The sequence below is a fragment of the Oryx dammah genome, unplaced genomic scaffold (assembly GCF_014754425.2).
Source record: "Oryx dammah isolate SB20612 unplaced genomic scaffold, SCBI_Odam_1.1 HiC_scaffold_22, whole genome shotgun sequence".
In the NCBI taxonomy this organism is placed as follows: Eukaryota; Metazoa; Chordata; class Mammalia; order Artiodactyla; family Bovidae; genus Oryx; species Oryx dammah.
In genome coordinates, this window is record NW_024070206.1 from 7,318,828 (window position 1) to 7,339,432 (window position 20,605).

The 20,605-nt window shown below is 39.4% G+C and overlaps 1 protein-coding gene and 1 pseudogene across 29 annotated transcripts in view; both read left to right on the plus strand.

Annotated features, from left to right (window-relative positions):
* The window catches only part of TCF4 (transcription factor 4), a 388,054-nt gene that overhangs the window by 313,230 nt on the left and 54,219 nt on the right, over window positions 1–20,605 (plus strand). For all 29 annotated transcript variants that reach the window (XM_040264426.1, XM_040264413.1, XM_040264416.1 and 26 more), the window contains 2 exons: window positions 10,645–10,750; window positions 14,738–14,871. In XM_040264426.1, coding sequence (XP_040120360.1) covers window positions 10,645–10,750; window positions 14,738–14,871 — 240 coding nt within the window. The remainder of the gene's footprint in view (window positions 1–10,644; window positions 10,751–14,737; window positions 14,872–20,605) is intronic.
* Window positions 11,169–11,341, plus strand: LOC120881225 (annotated as a pseudogene).

The following is a 20,605-nucleotide window of genomic DNA, read 5'->3' on the forward strand; positions in this document are numbered from 1 at the left end:
ACAGAGTCGGACACGACCGAAGTGACTTAGCAGCAGCAGGGAGGCTCAGCTGCTGAAGGATCCACCTGCAATGTGGGAGACCTGGGTTTGATCCCGGGGTTGGGAAAATCCCCTGGAAAAGGGAAAGGCTACCCACCAGCATTCTGGCCTGGAGAACTCCATGAACTATATAGTCCATGGGGTTGCAAAGAGTGGGACACGACTGAGTGACTTTCATTCACTTTCCCAAATAATAGTAATTGACAGAAATAATAAATCACATTCTTCTTAACATGACCTTTAATTACTAATGAACAGTCAATAAATAAACACTTGAAAACAGCTTAGGTGTCCAGAACATTTTAAAGAGTTGTGATGGGCTTAATATCCAGTCTTTTGTCTGTGCCGGTCCTGAGTCTGGTGAGGAAGTGGGTTCCCCTGTGAGTACGTAACATAAGGAGTGTAACCAGGACAAAGTCAGGTTTCACCTGGACCAAATTTTATGCAATTAAGTATTTCAAGAGATCTTCAGCCAGGTGTAACTTAATCAGTTTAAGACCTTCTCGGCGAGGACTCAGGTACTCAGAATGCTGGCAGTGGGCATTCCCGTGATACACCACGTTGAAAGTACTAGCGAACATACAATGTCTGCTCCATCAGTGCCAAGAGCAATGCAGGTGTAAAAATAAAAAGAAATATTTGGAGCCAGAGGCTGGTGCACATCGATGGGACTGTAGTCATGCTTCCTGTGAATGCTTTTAAGTATAGTGTGGTGATCTTTTTTTCATCAGTTTACTGTTGGCATTAAGTCACCACTAAACAATGGTACCCCACTCCAGTACTCTCGCCTGGAAAATCCCATGGATGGAGGAGCCTGGGTAGGCTGCAGTCCATGGGGTCACTAAGAGTTGGACACGACTGAGCGACTTCACTTTCACTTTTCACTTTCATGCACTGAAGAAGGAAATGGCAACCCACTCCAGTGTTCTTGCCTGGAGAATCCCAGGGATGGGGATTCTCTGGTGGGCTGCCGTCTGTGGGGACGCACAGATTCGGACCCGACTGAAGCGACTTAGCAGCAGCAGCAGCAAAACGCGTGTCACGCCCAGCAGGTTACTGGGCTCTCTCTGTTTTTAGCCCCGATAAACAGAAGTAGCGGGTCCTGCTCAGCTTCAGATCTGGAAGACAGATGAAAAGTCCTCCTTCTTGGTCCAGTGCCCAAGAACTGTCTTTGTGCTCCACTGTCTGAAGTCACCTTGCATCCTTCTCTTTGGCCAAACAGCCTTCTGAGCCCCTCGTCTGCCCAGTGGCCTGGAGTGTGTAAATGGGACCCAGAGTTCTGTAAATCAGGGTTTTGGTGGGAGTCTATGAAGACCCTGGAGAGAAGCCCCTTAGTGATTGAGAGATCTTGTTAAAGCTCACATGCCTAAATAAAACGACATGATTTTGAATCTCCGTTTTCCACTTAACTAGCTGTGTGACTTGGACAAGTTATTTAATAGGTCTCTGCCTCCCTATTGCTTCTGTGCAAAATTGGGATGATAATAAACCAATAGGGTTAGTGTCGAGACAAAATGAGTTCATGTGCAGTTTTGCTGGAATAGTGTCTGGCATACCCTAAGTAAAGTATTAGCTATTCTGGGGGGAGGGGAGTTCTTTTTAATGGAAGGATAATTGCTTTTTAATGTTGTGATAGTTTCTGCCATTCAACAGCATGACTCAGCCATAGGTATCCATATGTCCCCTCCCTCTTGAACCTCCCTCCTACCTCCCACCCCATCTCACCCTTCTTTTTTTTTTTTTTAATGACTGTCATCATTTTGTCGTGCCAGCAGTCACAAGAGCTTGGGACTGGCAGGCCTTGAGACCAGGTCTTTTTCCAGCTCTTTTGAGTGTTAACGGGCTTCCCAGGTGGCGCTAGTGGTAAAGAATCTGCCTGCCAGTGCAGGAGACACAAGAGACATGGGCTTGATCCCTGGGTTGAGAGGGTCTCCTAGAGTAGGAAATAGCAGCAACATACTCCGGTATTCTTGCCTGGAAAATTCCATGGACAGAGGAGCTTGGTGGGCTCTAGTCTGTGGGGTCGCAAAGAGTTGGACACAGCTGAGTGACTAAACACACACACACAGTGTTAAGTTGTAATACCATAACAAATTGTTTCTTTTTTTTTAATGTTTAACTCCCTGCATATGTCACTGAGATTGCATGATAATACATGAAGACAGCTTAAAATCTCAAATGTTCTCTATCTGTATTTCAATATCATCTGTATTTCAATATCATCTGTATGAAACATCTGTGATATAACAGAGTGAGCCTAATCATACCTATCTTCACAGTTTTTCTGCCTCAAGTTTGCAATGACAACACACTGATACTTGCAAAATGCTTGTAAAAATAACAGGACACTATGTAGATTAAATCACAATAATATTGCTGTATAATTCTTAGTGATTCTGTCTTAGTTTATCCTTATTTTTAGTTGAAGCACAGTTTTTTCCTTCCTTGTAGATTTTTAAGTTACACAGACTTGTTTAGTAGATTGAAATTTAGAGATTTGAAAAATAGACTGCAACTACCTTTATTCTTAAATGTATTGCCTTTTTATTTGAAGAAAGGAAAGAACAAGGTAAAGCTTCTGGCCATAAGCAATGTAAGGGTTTGTTGTAGCTCTTGGGGTGCTTTGCACACTTAATAATGGGTCCAGCTCACTGTTTTACTGTCATTGTTGAGCCTGCTGCAGGCTGGCTGTGCTTGTCGAAAGTGGATGGGCTACAGTCTGTCCATTCCTGCATGCTTCTCTGCTTCTGATCCCTTGTAAATCACTCATATCTCTTCTGCTCCTTGTTGTTGCTTTCTTTTGATTTCTTGGGGTTACACAATTTGATAGAGAAGGGAATTAAAATTCTTACAGTCTTACTACTTCTTAACACAGAGAAAAGATATTTTGTGGCTGAAAAGGATAAAACTCTTGGCTGTAATTCATTTGTAGAATTTAGCTTCAGACTTAATATACTCATGAACAGATAACCAAAACTCAGCTGATATTCAGAAGGGTAAAAAAAAAAGTTAGACGTGGTATTTGTGATAGAGCATTTGGATGTATGCCAAAATGACTTGTGTTCTAAATATATTACATATTCCAGGAATTTCTTTTAGGGGGTTCATAGACATATTCTTTTTCTTGTTTTTGTGATGCACTGTGGTGAAGTGAATACAGATTATTGCTTGTTAAGGAAATGAAATAGGAATACCATATACATGAATGGGACATTTTATACGTTTAGATAATTGGGGATTTTTTTTTTTTCAGAGTATCACTGTAGTTTGAGGAATAAAACTTTTCTTTCTTACTGAGGGTTACTTTAGGGCACTTAGAACTATTTGTTTAATTCCTATAAAAGCTTCAGGTAATTGAGATGGAAATAAAAGCTTCACAATTTCAACAGATTACATCTCTGAAATTTTTTCATCTACAATTACATATCCATCTATTTGCCAATATACTGCAACATTTATGTGTTATTTCTAAACATATTTCCTGTATGTGATAATCAAATGGGCCTTGAACCATCACTTGGAAATAAAGTAGGATCTTTTTCCACTAGTAAATATTGCTTGACTTGTTAGTATATACTGAGAATATATAAGATAAATAATTTTTATTTCTGTAGTTGGCTTTTGTTTTTCTTTGCACCGTTGGGTTGTTTATTACCTTCTTTTTCATGCTCTTGAGTATTATTCACTGCCGTAAACCTTATGATAACTTATTCAACTCTGTTACTTTCATCTACTTTTTGCTACCCATTCAAATATTTAAGTTATAAAGTTAAAAAAGACTTTAGAAAGGAGAGTGCCAAGAGGATAGAACGAGAATTCAGGAGTCCTGAGCTCTGTTCAAGGCCCTCGGGTAGGTCCTTTAACATCTGCTTTTTGCCCATTTATAAAATGAGGTTGAACTGATTTCAACTTTTAAAATGTGATGCTAAGAAGCAGAATAGAGGACACCAATTGGAGAAATTTCCTGAAAAGGGAAAGGAACATCTATTTAAAAAAATGATATAAAACATTATGAAAGAAAGGGTAATAAAAATAGAGAGTGGAATCAAGGAATACAGTTACCAAGATGTAACGTGAAAACTCATGATCAGAAAAAGTTAAAAATCTGTTCACCATTTATTGTCTCAAAGTGATCACACGGTGCCTAATTATAGTTCCTTTGCCAAAGACTAACTAGGGGCCAAGGAGAAAATTGCCATGTAAGATTGTCTTACTGTTATTTCCTCCACATCCAGAGATCTGGGGATCACAGGTGCCGTTCTTCATGGAGTTCTAGTTTACAGTCCTGCTTACAGGAATTTGGGCAGGTGGTTACAAAAAGGGCTTTAAGAAGTATGTAATAGTACAAGGAACTCTAAAAATAGTAAGTAAAATGGATACCTGAATGTTCTGCCATCCAGTAAAAATCAACATTTATTAAACACTGGTGGTTCACTATGTGCTAGGATACCTGGAATCTGCCTCTCCGCCTCGTCCACCAGAAGAGTTCTTGCTTTGGCAGCTGAAAGGCAACAGCAAGTCTTAAATAAGCTGCATTATTGTGATGGCTGCTCCAACAGAGTTTCATACGGGGCTCAGTAGGTCTCCTTGGGGACAGCCATTACCCTAAATCAGTGCTCCCAATAAAACTGTTTGCCATAGTGAGAAAGTTCCACATTGTGATGTCCAGTATGGTCACCGGAGGCCACAGTTTGCTACTGAGTACTTGAAATGTGGCCAGTGTGACTGCAGGACTGAATATTTCATTTTACTTAATTTTAATTAAGCTTAATTCAAATAACCACATAGGACTCATGTATTGGACAGCACCATTCTGGACATGTTAAAAATTACTCTAAACTCTTGTTTATATTTTTTGGATATAAATACCATTTATTGTGCTCCTACAAGAGATAAGGAGTTATGCTCGATACTCTCTAATCCGCATGGCAGAATAGCCCCATTTGACATTTGATAGTGAAGAGATTGACAAATGAGGAAACGGAGCCTCTGAGAGAGAACGTGCTTTGTTTTGTCCTTACAATTACTTGTGAGTGCTGGAATTTGAGCCTTGTTGGTCTGATTCCAAAGTAATTTCTACTACTCTGCCAAATGGGTTTTTCTGCTGTCTGGAGACCATCTCTTCTAAGTACATCTTCCAGTTGCTTTATGGATTAGCCAGCAATATACCTCTAACTTCGTCCTATAGAACAATTACAGTGTCAATTTCAGTTCTTACGAATGTCGAGGTATCACTGCCCCCAGCTGTTCTTTGCACTTTTGTGACCTGTGTCCTTCCAACACTATTCTAAGAGTTGAGGTCCATTCCAGTCGGTTTCCTGAGCAGTAAGCTGATCCCTTACAGGTACTTTCCGCATTGGATGCTGGTCAGCATCAGTGTACATGCCCAGGTGTGTGAGCATCAGTGGCGTACCACCAACTCTTGGCATTCGAATGTCTAACTGTCACAGTTTAGAATATTTGTGAAGCCTCCTAGGTTCTGGGCTGCTAAGTCAGCCTCCCTAGCACTTGGGCCTCTGAGGCATAATTGTGCTTTGCTGCTTTCTACTCTATCGTGGATCACACAGTAACTCTCTTAAGGATCTAAAAAGTCTCAATTACAATGTTTCGGTTATTCTCACCTGGTTCTCTTTGGAAATTATTCATATGGTACTTGCTGGTCACAGAGAGGCCAAGGTCTACTCTGCAGCCTGGTGGCTGCCACTCAACCCCACTCAGTTATACACCTCATGATACATGATCTATACCACTTCTCTGCATTTCCTCCAGAGTTCAGCTTCCCACTTTGGGAAGAAAGTAACTGACGCATATTGGTTTCACTCTCAACATGCCCTATCAAGTTTTCTTTTCTTAAAAGGCAGTTATGAAACCCCACAAGAATTATTTCTATAAATCATGGCCAAAGTATTGCCTTGTGCTGTTAGCTAACGATATCTTTTCTTTTTTGCCTCTTAAGATCAACAAATTGTTTTTTAATGAAAAGAATCTAGGCTTTAATGATTAGCTTGAATCTTTACTACTTGGTAGTTTTTTAACATGGAAAAGTGGCTTAACTTTTCTGAGTCACTTTTGTCCAGATAATTAAAAAAAAAATAGCACACTAATGCTATTAATCTGATTTTGTTTTGCATGTTTTTTACATATCAGGTATTATCCTCGTTGCTTTTATGTATGTGAAGCCATTTCATTCTCTCAAGAATCTGGCATAGCAGGCACTGTTATTCCCTTTTTATGGGTAGGAATCTAAAGACCAGAGAGTAAAGGAGCAGTTCCAAGGTTACCTAGCTCATAAATGATAGAATGGGCAGTTATGTGACCCAGGCCTGCCTGGGCCAGGACGCTTGACCAGTCCACCATTCTTTAGTCATATGAAATAGAAATGACACTATTGATAATGCCCATCTTATATGATTATTACGAAGATTAGAAATAATGTCTATGGAGCTCCCAGCACAAAAGCCATTCCACAAAATGCCCTGAACAAATGGTAATCATTGTTATCTTTTAAACTTTCCATAAGTGAAACTGACATGCCAGCACATAAAAATGAGCACCTCCAAGGAAAAAGGTAGAATATGCGTTCTATAATTGTTGGTTTGTGTGTTTGCATGCTTTTCTTCTTTTCTAGTAGGCAAAGGTTCTGTTAAAAGAATATCATATTGTTTCTTTGATAATAGCACAAAGAATAATTAGAACATTGGTTGGAATGGTTAATATACTATAGCAGTCTGTCTCAAGTATATCTCAAATTACAACACAAGTTAAATCTGTAAAATGAGAACTTATAGATTTTTAAATTTTTTCAGAGTTTATGCTGTTTACGGGGTTTTGTTAAGCTCAGAATTTCTGCATTTGTGATTTTGTTTTAAAATCAGATTTTAAGAGGAAAAAGATAACGGAGCTGACTTTGAATATGAACTGCACTTGGCTATTAGCTCCCCATTAAGCCTTTATTCAGCAGAGAGCTCACTCAAATTGCTGTAGTCTATATGAACTTGAGCCAAGTATGCCCATTTCCAATTTTGCAACAGAATTTCACACTTCTTTAGTTACTCTTGTGAGAGGAACTGGAATGCCAAAAGTCACCTTGATCTAAGATACCTTATCAGAAGAAAACTAAGTGTAGATTTTTGCTTCTCTTTAGACTCTGCATGTTTCCTTGGCAGAGTTACTTCAACACATTGAACAAGAGTTTGGGATTTGTATTTCATTTTCCATCAGACTGATTTTCTGGTGTTAGTCATTTGAAGAGATCTGGGATGTTTGTTATCATTCTGTTAGCTATTTTCTCTAACAAATGTGTAAGTCATCTTTCTATTTACCTATAATAATAATAATTAAAGTTGAGTGGATGTGAGCTTTTCTTACTGAATTTAGCGTTTCTGTTAAATACCTTCTTGCAGCCTATACTTTCAAGTCTTTTAAGAGGCTGGGAAAATAGTTGACTGAAGTAAAATAATGAAGCAGCTTACTGATGATACAGGTTATTAAAAATTAAAACATTGAGGATAAACTGAGTCACTTACCATCACTCTGTTTTCATAAATAGCATCTTATACCTCCAGCACCACTTTTAAAGAAGGCAGCCATTGAATAGCAGACAGTAAAGGACAGTTGGTGGTTGCATATCTTGAGCAGGGCTTTGACCATTCCATTATTGAATTTTCTTATGATTAGAATGTGAGGGGGGTTGATTCCTTCTACTTTTAAAAAGTATAATAAGAGACTTCCTGGTGGTCCAGTGGCTAAGATTCCCACACACCCAAGGCAGGGAGCCGGGATTTGATTCCTGATCAGGGAACTAGATCCCACATGCCACAACTAAGACCCTTTGCAGCCAGATACATAAACACTTTTTAAAAAAGTATAACAGTTCTACGTTATGTTTATTTTTACAAACAGATACATAGAGCACTTATTTTTAAAATACCTTTTGATGAGAAAGATGAAGTATATAAATTAAAAGGGAATAACATTTTACCTGATCAATTATAATATAAAGAAAATTTATAAACTATGCAGAAATTGCTTTTTTTAAAAAAAGTATTTGATTTCTTGTTAACAAAGACTTTCATCTTATCTAAAAAAAATCTTAATTTGGCCACAGCACCAGAAAAATAGAAATTGTATAGTGTAACATGTCCTGAAAGCTTTTTAACCCCATATATATTCTTTTTCATGCAGGCAGCATTTCTGAACTTAGGATAAGTGATCTTATTCTCAGATCTTCATACTTGATCATAATTCATAGTGAAAGTAGCCTCCTTATATGAGCAAAATTACTGAAGATTTGTCTTTGTCTCCCAAAAGATATATCAAATAATTCTATCCAAAAGGCAGATGTTGTTAGATGCCATAAATGATGTTTATGCAATAATTATAGTACATGTTTAAGGATAAGGTAGTAGAATATGTAATTAAAATTATATATTATCCTAAAAGACTTTGTTTTGATTCTTTTTTTTAATAAGGTGATTTAATAATAGGGGTGAGTTTATTTTCAGTTTTATAGTAAAATATTGATTTCTGAAATTGGAAGTAATACATAGTATACTTAGTTCATATTAATACTTGTTAGCCAAGGAGCTGTCAGACTACTAGTCTGTAAATATAGTGTAGTGTATTCTACTCATTCTGCCATTAGAATGAGATGATCTAATTTTCAATTTCCCTGGAAGGAAGGTAATTTTTGTTTTCATCTTTTTAGCTGGACTCAAAACTTCTAAATACCTTTAGCAGTATTTTCCAAACTGTCAGTTGTATAAGCCTCAAAAAAATACTGGCTTTTGCTTGATAAACTTAGGGTACTGATTTGCTTTGGGATTTCTGTCTTATGTTTTATTCTTTGTCCCTTTACAGATACTTGAAAAAAAATTGCCCTTACTATAAGCCCTGTTAGAGAAGCAGGTAGCTGTTTATACATTTAAGATATGACTAAAATTTTAAAATAAAATGAAAAATAGAGGAAAAATAAGAGGACTCAGATTCCTCCGTGACTTAGGAAGAATCCTTGTTTCTTCTTTTTTTTTTTTTAAGTGGACCAGGGTTTTTCTGGTTTATTTTTGTTTTGTTCGGTCTCCAAGCTCTCTCAATTTCAAGGGCACTGTGGGGCATATGTAGCATTCGTGTGATGGATGCATGTGTATGCGTGTTTTCCCACATCTGTCGCTGTGGCCCTATCCTTTGTGAAATCCTAAACCATGTATTAAATGCTTAGTTTGTGATTCATGGTGTTCTGAGAGCAATTATAGAATTTTTCTTAGGATGTTTATTCCATGTGCGCTGTGAAATAAAAAGGGGGGGGAAGTTATTTTTTTGGTAACCCTGCAGTTGCCTTTTTATTGGTGAATTTCCCTTTCTTTTACTGTGACCTGTGAATATCACTGTAGGCTCACTGCCAATTTTGTGAGCCGCTGCCTGCTTCAAAATGGAGGCAGGAAGGTATCCATTTTCATCAAGAGGATGACAGTGCTTTAGTCTCTCTGACCATCTGGAGAGAGGAACTTTTGGAGCAAAAGAAAATAGGGATTTTTTTAAAAAAATCATATTTAGCTGAAAAGGCAAGGGAGAAAACCAATTAAAGTTAAACTATACCTTATGAATTTATGCCTTTCTACTATGCTGTCTACTTTAAAGCAAACATAAACAAGAAAATACACAAGCTATTTTTATAAAGAACTGGTTCCCCAAGTCCCATGAGTATTAGTAAGCGAATGTAAGTAAATTAAGCTTTTGGCAGTTTTTAAGTTTATTGAGCATACAAAGATGAAAGACTGTAAATGAGGGTCTCCCTCCCCCTTCCTTGCGTGCACACTGATTTTTGGTGGTCTGTGCAGATCTGGGCTTTTAATAGCCTTTTTCTTGCATCTTTACAAAAAGCTAACACTTTGGGAATTTAATATTCTAAGATGCGTTTGTCACTTTCTGTGGTCTGGAGAGTGCATTTATTTTATCTGTCTTTTTGTCTCTCTGCCTCTGTCTTTAAATTTTAATTGAAAGGTAGACTAAATGGGACAAGTTTGAAGCGTGTCTTTTTTTACCTTTTACATACTCATGGGCCATTTATGTTTTAAAAAAAGAAAAAAGAATGCTTAGGCTCCTAGGACAACCCTGTGGGTATTATAGATCCACAACCCAGGTGGTTCAGTGGTAAAGAATCCACTTGCTAATGCAGGAGACGTAAGAGATGTGTGTTTGATCCCTGAGTCGGGAAGATCCCCTGGAGGAGGAAATGGCAACCCGCTCCAATATTCTTGCCTGGAAAATTCCATTGAAAGTGGGGCCTGGAGGGTTACAGTCCATGGGGTTGCAAAAAAGTCAGACACAACTGAGCACACACACACAACAACCAGATGTAGTTTTCAGTCTTCTCGCCTGGAACTGGAAAATATCACACCTGATTTTCCATTTGCACAAACCTACCCATCATTTTGTTTTGTCCCGTTTTTCTGTATGGGGAATGGGGCAGGGTTTCTAGAGTCTGATCAGATTTCAGATGGATATGGTAGAAATTGTGCCTTTTGTGCCCGCTTCTTGCAAAGTCATAGACCTTGAGATTCTTTGGTGCAGGCAGCAAGCAAAACTAAATGGGCTCTCGTTCCCCAGGTTTATGCTCCATCAGCCAGCACTGCCGACTACAATAGGGACTCGCCAGGCTACCCTTCCTCGAAACCAGCAGCCAGCACTTTCCCTAGCTCCTTCTTCATGCAAGGTAAGACACTGCCTCTTCCAAGGGGAGATCTACAGGTCGTTTATGTCATATAAAGAGTGCTGTTCTAATACTCAAGAAATGGAATAGGAGGCCAACAGAGAACATGGAAGGTCACGCTCTATTTTAGGACTTGAATTCATTAAAAGTAAAAACTTTACTGAGAGACGTTTTGTAAATGAAAACCTCTTGAGCCACCATGAGTTAAGATTCGACTGGTTTGGTTACTTAGAAGGATGCTTCCTGGGAGAATGTCCACCATGACTTATCACTTGTGCATCATCTCTTCACGAGAAGAACACGCACATGTATGTTCATAAGTGCTTTGATTCAACATGGATTTGGAGCATCATGGATTTAGACATGTGGAGAGCAAATTGCCTGTATACATAACTCTGTACGGAAGTGGTGACCACTTATAATCACTTCTCGGCCTTTTGGCTAAGATTGAGTGCAGTGTCTGTTCTTATCAGTAAAAACGTTGGCCATTTCTTAATTCATAGGAAAAAACAAGTGTCCCATTGAAGATGAAGTGACCTGTTGAAAGTCAGGAGTATTATTTCATTACACCGCAAAAGCTCTATTCCCACACACTGACTGACTGAGGATCCAAGACCCAGCTTTTTTCCGAGACAAATATTGAAAATTACAGCTTTGTGGTAGATGAAGTATATTTAATCCACTTAATTGTCCAGTGTATTTTATTCAGCGCACATGGACATATGCTCCCTGGGCTTACAGTCTCACTTCCAGTAGGACTTCTCTTTCTGCTGCTTAGGAAAGACTGAGAGGGTTTAAATGACATCTCCTTACAAGAGGAGACTGTCCACAGCATGCAGCTGGAGCTGGACACGTGTGGGCAAAATGTGATAATCTTGTTCCCAGGTTAATGCTCTGAAAGTCAGGTACAGAATTCGCCAGGAATCCCTGCATGCAAACTTCAACGCTTTTTGCCTTGGCGAAGGGCCGTGGGATTTCCTCCTCCTTGCTCTTCCCGGAAGGACCGTGTCACAGGAAGAGGAGCCACTTGGGCCAGCAGGTCTCAGGGTCACAGCTTGGTGTCTCCTTTAGATTAGAGCGGACACATTCAAAATCATTCTGTTTCAAAGGAATTTGTTTCCTTTCCCTGTAGAGTGTTAGCTCTTTTAGGTTGTTAGTTCACATATGAAATTCCATGGAAAATCCATAAAGTTGACTTGAATGGGTCCCCGGGTTTCCCTCATAGCTCAGCTGGTAAAGAATCCGCCTGTAGTGCAGGAGACCCCAGTTCAATTCCTGGGTCGGGAAGATCCACTGGAGAGGGGATAGGCCACCCACTCCAGTATTCTTGGGCTTGGCTTAGCGGGCAGAGAATCTGCCTGCACTGCGGGAGACCTGGGTTCTGTTGCTGGGTTAGGAAGATCCCGTGGAGAAGGGAAAGGCTACCCACTCCAGTATCCTGGCCTGGAGAATTCCATAGATTTTATAGTCCATGGGGTCACAAAGAGTCAGACACGACTGAGTGACTTTCACTTTCTTGGGAATAGAGAGAATTGGTTTCACATGTAATGGAGCACCTATTAACCGGGGTCTTTTAGCTTTGTGACCTGTCCTCAGTGTCCCTTTCTTTCAGCGGGAGCAGCAAGTACGTCATTCAGGTGTATTCTGCACCATGACAAAGGTGTATCACCTTCAGCTTTAAATAGTAGTCACTTGGGCATCAACGGGTTTCCCTGGTAGCTCAGATGGTAAAGAATCTGCCTGCAATGTGGGAGACCTGGGTTCAATCCCTTGGTTGGGAGGATCTCCTGGAGAAGGGAACCCACTCCAGTATTCTTGTCTTGAGAATTTCATGGACAGAGGATCTAGTGGGCTACACCCAATGGGGTCTCATAGAGTTGGACACGACTGAGCAACTTTCACATTCACTTTGCGCATTAACACCTCTCTTTTATGACCAGAGAAACTATGTTACCATTACTTGTGCTTCTAGAGATTGTCAACTCAAGGACTTACCACCCAAAGCCAAATTTCACTGAGAAAAATTGACACAAGGATAGATTTTGTCCACCTGCCTTTAGGAAGGTCACTTGGTTAAACCATGCACACTGTAAGGAGAGATCAGGTAGCTTAAAACAACAGGCTCTTCTCCATGTCAGACCATGCAAAATAGGGCAAACAAATTTGCTTTTCTGCATATGAATACTCAAAATGCAAAAAAAAATTTTTTTGAGTTGACATTTATGATGAGCACACTTAATTCGCACACATCTAATTCTATTCTTTCAAAACACATTATGCCAAGATCATGGGATTGATAAATATTAATTTACTGTGAAAAGCATAATTTATGTAAAATGTGTATTTTTGTAAGTCTGCATTGAGTAAAGTGTCTGTGTTCACAAATCCTAAATGTATTTCCATATAGTGCATCCTGTCAAAATGTTTCAGGAGACTCTTGCTCAGTGATAGATATTCTCAGTTTATTTCCCATGCATGTCATCTCTCTGAAATGTTCGTTTTTTTAGACTTCATGTTTGAATTTAAGATGACATCTACACTTCCACAATCTCCGAGCTAAATCTGAAGTCCATGAATAGTTACTTTTTAAAAGTCGTGTTTTTACATGATGATCACAGAAACAGTATGTTGTAATCCCATTTCACATGGCCGCCTTCAGTGAGAGTCTCCAATACCCTGAGAATTCAGGTCTCGAAGAAAATGTAGTTTAGATGAAAGCGATTCAGAGATTGTTAGTAGCAAAGGCTTCCCAGGTGTCTCAGTGGTAAGGAATCTGCCTACCAGAACAAGAGACATAGGAGACACCGGTTTGATTCTTGCCTGGAAAATCCCATGGATGAAGGAGCTTACCTGGCTGTAGTCTGTGGGGTTGCAGAGTCAGTCATGATTGAGCACACACGCATGTCAGTAGCATGTTTTAAATTCACTGCTGTGTGACATCTCATTTTTAACTTCAGCCTCCATCTTTTAGTTAAAACTCTTAATGTTGTATACATCTTGTATACATCTGGCATTTAATAATTTTTGTTAAACTATTGAAGGAAAAAAAACTGAATTGAGCAGTAACATAGATCCTCTGCACCCTCAATTTAAGAGACCCAGACCAAGCAAAGCAAATTTAACAGTGCCTTTGAGGCCTCTGGGCCCAGAGAGTGAAAAAAAATCTGTAGGAATATTTTTAATGTGATGTTAATAGAAAATTAGCTTGATATTAAAATATATTTCATATAATTTTCATATCATTTTAAACTTCTATTTTACTCATAGTTTTATAAAAATCTAGAGGCTCTGAAAATTGTCTGTAATGTAGATACCATCTTATGTGTGTACCCTTTCGATTGCTACTGAAGACTTAAGTTAGTTATATAACTGTATATCAAAATATAAACATTCAGAAAGGCGACAAACACTCAGAGCTATATACTTGAGACTGTTCTTCCTTAATTATTACATACCATAATGTAATTCCAACTTTAATTCCATCTACTCTGTATGTCACAAAAATGAAACCCAATCTCTGAAGTCAGAGATATTCTTTCTCATTATTACTTATTTCCTTATATGCTCTCAAAACTTGTAAACTGGCCATCTGTGTATTATCTCAAGGATGTTATTTTCACCCCAAAATTCAGGAACAGTTAAATTTTTTCAGTGATTTTCATAGGAAGAAAAATGTCACGAAACATCTGAGAAATGTTTTCTTTATCATTAGCTACCTTGCAGTCTTGACATAATTCTATGGAGAAATATGTTCTGTTCTTTTATAGTTGAATTTTTACTAGGAACCCTTTAACTGTGTTAAGTATTTATATTTGTTTGGCAATATAGAGCCACTTGGTAAAGTGTAATGAGGTGGTCTTCTGTAATCAGCTCACCAACACAAAGATGAATGTACAACAGGCAGTTGTTTTGGGGGATATGGAAAAGCCCTAGACTATAAGACAAGGCTGAGTGCCTCGGAAAAGTCACGGTTTTCTTTGTCCTTTACAGATGGCCATCACAGCAGTGACCCTTGGAGCTCCTCCAGTGGGATGAATCAGCCTGGCTACGGAGGGATGTTGGGCAATTCTTCTCATATTCCACAGTCTAGCAGCTACTGCAGCCTGCATCCACATGAACGTTTGGTAAGGCAGATGCACGTGGTAAGGGCGATGGTACAGCTAGTTTGTTAAATCTCCTCCTGTCTTCTCATGCGTGTACACGCAGACTCTATCAACGGACATACAAATGGCACACACCCTTCTGACAGTCTCGTTTCTGGTATCAAAGACATACTCAGATCGCCTTTGTAAGCCCAGCAGACTCTGTGTTGTGCACTGTTCTGGATTGAATTTTGTTCTGTGCTTGCTTTATCATGATGTCAGTTTCCTTCAATACATAAAGACATAGTGTATTTGAGTTGTAGCATTTTTGCTGTGGTGGTTCCTTGGTTTTTGTTGTTGTTTCGTAGTGTTTTTTGTTTTTTTTTTTTTTTTTTTTTTTTGTATGTTTGTTTTTGAGGCAGGGGTTACTATCTGTAGTTTTGAAGGCTATGCTTCAGGGGGCATAGCGACAGTCAGTAGACTTTGAGTTAGGTAATGTACATCTCCCAAGGGCCTTTCCATCTCACCTTGACCAGCTTTTGTAGCTGATGACAGCTTTGAACTATTGTACACACCTAAAGGAGACTCTTCATGTTTCCTGTACACTTCTATCAGTTACAGCAAGCAGACGGTTTGTATTTGGATCAGATTCCCAATTTTCAGTCTTTTATTTTTACTTCCACACCCTCCAGCATCTCCTTGGTACTCTTACTTTCACCCCTGTTGAAAACTGCTGGGCTAAAGAGAATGGTCTCTTTCTTTACTATTCTGCCCATCATCCTACACTCAACCATGCTAGTATGTCTCTTTATTCTGGAGGAAACAGAGCATCAGGTGTTTTTCTAGTTTCAAAATTTACCACATCCCAGAATCTACTGAAGAACTTGAGCCTGTCACTAAGGGGAGGAGAAACTACTTCTAGGTCACACATTAGGTTTCAGTTCAGTTCAGTCGCTCAGTCGTGTCGACTCTTTGTGACCCCACAGAGTGCAGCACGCCAGGCCTCCCTGTCCATCACCAACTCCTGGAGTTTACCCAGACTCATGTCCATTGAGTTGGTGATGCCATCCAACCATCTCATCCTCTGTTGTCCCCTTCTCCTTCCGCTTTCAATCTTTCCCAGCATCACAGTCTTTTCCGATGAGTCAGTTCTTTGCATCAGGTGGCCAAAGTATTGGAGTTTCAGCTTCAGCATTAGTCCTTCCAGTGAATATTCAGGACTGATTTCCTTTAGGATGGACTGGTTTGATCTCCTTGCTGTCCTAGGGACTCTCAAGAGTCTTCTCCAACACCACAGTTCAAAAGCATCAATTCTTCGGTGCTCAGCTTTCTTCACAGTCCAACTCTCACACCCATACTTGACTACTGGTAAAACCATAGTTTTGGCTAGTCAGACCTTTGTTGGCAAAGTAATGTCTCTGCTTTAAATATGTTGTCTAGGTTGGTCATAACTTCTCTTCCAGAGAGCAAGCATCTTTTAATTTCATAGCTGCAGTCACCATCTGCAGTGATTTTGGAGCCCAGAAAAATAGTGAGCCACTGTTTGCCCATCTATTTGCTATGAAGTGATGGGACCGGATGCCGTGATCTTAGTTTTCTGAATGTTGAGTTTTAAGTTAACATTTTCACTCTCCTCTTTCACTTTCATCAAGAGGCTCTTTAGTTCTTCTTTGCTCTCTGCCATAAGGTTGGTGTCATCTGCATAGCTGAGGTTATTGATATTTCTCCCGGCAATCTTGATTCCAGCTTGTGTTCCCTCCAGCCCAGCATTTCTCATGATGTACTCTGCATAGAAGTTAAATAAGCAGGGTGACAATATACAGCCTTGACGTACTCCTTTTCCTATTTGGAACCAGTCTGTTGTTCTGTGTCTAGTTCTAACTGTTGCTTCCTGACCTGCATACAGGTTTCTCAAGAGGCAGGTCAGGTGGTCTGGTATTCCCATCTCTTGAAGAATTTTCCACAGTTTATTGTGGTCTACACAGTCAACGGCTTTGGGATAGTCAGTAACACAGAAGTGGATGATTTTTCTGGAACTCTCTTGCATTTTTGATGATCTGACAGATGTTGGCAATTTGATCTCTAGTTCCTTTGCCTTTTCTAAATCCAGCTTCAACATCTGGAAGGTCCTGGTTCACGTACTGTTGAAGACTGGCTTGGAGAATTTTGAGCATTACTTTGCTACTGAGTGAGATGAGTGCAATTTGCAGTAGTTTGAACATTCTTTGGCATTGCCTTTTTTTGGGGATTGGAATGAAAACGGACCTTTTCCAGTCGTGTGGCCACTGCTGAGTTTTCCAAATTTGCTGGCATATTGAGTGCAGCACTTGCACAGCATCATCTTTCAGGATTTGAAATAACTCCACTGGAATTCCATCACCTCCACTAGCTTTGTTCCTAGTGATGCTTCCTAAGGCCCACTTGACTTCACATTCCAGGATGTCTGGCTCTACGTGAGTGATCACACCATCATAATTACCTGGGTCGTCAAGATCTTTTTTGTACAGTTCTTCTGTGTATTCTTGCCACCTCTTCTTAATATCTTTTGCTTCTGTTAGGTCCATACCATTTCTGTCCTTTATTGTGCTCATCTTTGCATGAAATGTTCCCTTGGTATCTCTTAATTTTCTTGAAGAGATCTCTAGTCTTTCCCACTCTGTTCTTTTCCTCTATTTCTTTGCAGTGATCATTTTGAGGAAGACTTTATTATATCTCCTTGCTATTCTTTGGAACTCTGCATTCAGATGGGTATATCTTTCCTTTTCTCCTTTGCCTTTTGTGTCTCTTCTTTTCACAGCTATTTGTAAGCTTCCTCAGACAATCATTTTGCCATTTTGCATTTCTTTTCCTTGAGGATGGTCTTGATTCCTGCCTCCTGTACAATGTCACAAACCTCCATCCATTAGGATTGGGAGGCAGACAATATGGGACCAAGTCTCTTGTGCAGTAAAATAGATTTGAAAATGTATGAACCTCTAATCCTCCAAATGAGAGAGACTGTAGCAAATCCAGTGATTTTTAGTCGTACTTATATTGTTGTTGTTCAGTCGCTCGTTCGTGTCCAACTCTTTGCGACCCCATGAACTGCAGCACGCCAGCCCTCCCTGTCCATCACCAACTCCCGGAGTCTACCCAAACTCATGTCCCTTGAGTTAGTGATGCCATCCAACCATCTCATCTTCTGTCACCCCTCCTCCTGTCCTCAATCTTTCCCAGCATCAGGGTCTTTTCCAGTGAGTCAGTTCTTCACATCAGGTAGCCAAAGGATTGAAGCTTCAGGTCCAGCATCAGTCCTCTCAGTGATTATTCAGAATTGATTTCCTTGGGATTGAAGACTCTGAAGAGTCTTCTCCCACACCACAGTTGGAGAGCATTAGTTTCTAATTGCTCAACCTTCTTTATCATCCAGCTCTCACATCCATACATGCTGCTGTTGCTGCTGCTAAGTTGCTTCAGTAATATCCGACTCTGTGCGACCCCAAGACGGCAGCCCACCAGGCTCCCCTGTCCCTGGGATTCTCCAGGCAAGAACACTGGAGTGGGTTGCCATTTCCTTCTCCAGTGCGTGAAAGTGAAAAGTGAAAGTGAAGTCGCTCAGTCATGTCCATCTCATCGCAACCCCATGGACTGCAGCCCACCAGGCTCCTCCATCCATGGGATTTTCCAGGCAAGAGTACTGGAGTGGGGTGCCAGTGCCTTCTCCGCATCCATGCATGACTTCTGGACAAACCATAGCCTTGACAATATAGACCTTTGTCAGCAAAGTGATGTCTCTGCTTTTTAATACGCCGTCTAGGTTTGTCATAGCTTTCTTCCAAGGAGCAAGCATCTTTTAATGCCTGCAGTCACCATCTGTAATGATATTGGAGCCCAAGAAAATAGTCTATCACTGTTACCATTTTTCTCCATCTGTTTACCACAAAGTGATGGGACTGGATGCCATGATCTTAGTTTTTTGAATGTTGAGTTTTAAACCAGCATTTTACTCTTCTTTTTCACTGTCATTAAGAGGCTCTTTAGTTCCTCTTCACTCTCTGCCTTTAGGGTGGTGTCATCTGTGTGTACTTACATTACTACTCTTCATCTGTGATGTGCCCTTTTTTCCTTTCCTAATACCCAGATTTATGCTTCTTTCTCTGTACTGATATAGGAATAGTACTTTCTTGATTTCTGTGGTCTTTGTTCTGTTTTGCTCAGTTGCCAGAGATATAGAAAAGATGACTTATATGCTATCCTGATGATGGAAAACATTCCAGAAGAGTTCAGATACCCTTGAAAATATCTATATATTAATGGTTAGTCCTGATGACAGAGACAAGGTGAGATCAGTGAACTTGTCGAATGAGAGATAGAAGACGAAGATGGAACTGGCCTTTCTCTATCATCTCCCAACTTTGAATGTGGAAACCACAAGCTAGCTCAAATTTCAGTGCATTTTCAGTAAATAGCAGATGATTTTCTTTCAAATTTCTTCTTCTTCCACCTCTTCCTTATTAGTGTGAAATCTCAAACAAATAGCACTCACTGTTATACTAGAATTTCTTCTTGGTTTATACTTTGATTTCACCAGCATCATTTTGCACTTCTCTGAAGAACACATGATCAAAACTATATGTGTCTTGCAAGCAAGGAAAGTTTTTATTTACAAGTAAAAGATTTTGGCATTGTACTAATATGTTAGAATTTCCATTAGGCATTTATTTTTCTTCACTCCTGTATTTATTTCTTTCCCTATCATGCTCTAGAACTTTGACTTAAGTGGTTTGATTTTTATCCCAGTCAAGTTCACTGCATGGGGGAAGCATGTTGAAAATGTGCTCAAAAGCACAGAAAATGTGGTTTTTAAAATGGAAACTAATTATACCCTTTTAGAAAAAATTTACTGAACCAAAACAATGTTATCAACCAGGAGGAAAGATCATTTGGAAGGAGTAACCTGATAGATTGTATCAGGTTCTGTGTGTATAATGTCATTTGTCCATTGCAAAACAGTTTTCATTCTTAACACCATCAATTAGCCTGTCTTGGAGATGAGGGGGTTTATTTTTCAAAAGGACAAACAAATTCGGTCTCCAGTAATATGTCCTGATGAATTTTTTCACTGATAGGGAAACTATTATGATATCTAGTGATCATTGTGATTTCAGTATTTATTAGAAAACCTCTTGCTGAAGTGACTTAAAAATCTGATACTGATTGAGAATCATTGAGTGTACTGTGGGTGGTTAGTTTCCTTTCACGTGAAAGTAATGGTGGTTCCTTAAATTTTTCATCTGTAGCTTTTACCCAGTTTCATACTGAACAAAGGAATAGTTTGAGAAAAAAGAGGAAAGCTTTCCTTGGAATATTTTGGGTATAATTTGGCCAAATTAGTATGTCTTGCTGAAGGTAAACATTTTAGAAACATGATTGCCTTTATCACTTTATAGTATGTTATAATAGAATGTGTAATTACAAAGCTTAAAATCCAAATACAACAGTAGCAACTGTCAAGTCACTGGTGTTGATTCTTTAAATCCCCTTTACAGTTTCAACCTTGACAACAGTCCTGCAGCTAATCACTACTATGTCACAGATACACGTACAAAATCACTCAGAAGAATGTAGTTTGTGGTTAAGCTTTGGAAGGAGTTGTTGTAGAAGATTTAGGTTTGGAATGACTTAGCAGAATTCTTTTTAAAAATAGGATAGAGTCCCTACAGTCTGGCATGGGTTAGGAACGGTCTCTGTACCACAGAGTGAAATAGTCCGGAGAGTCTGGAATTTTACTTTGAAG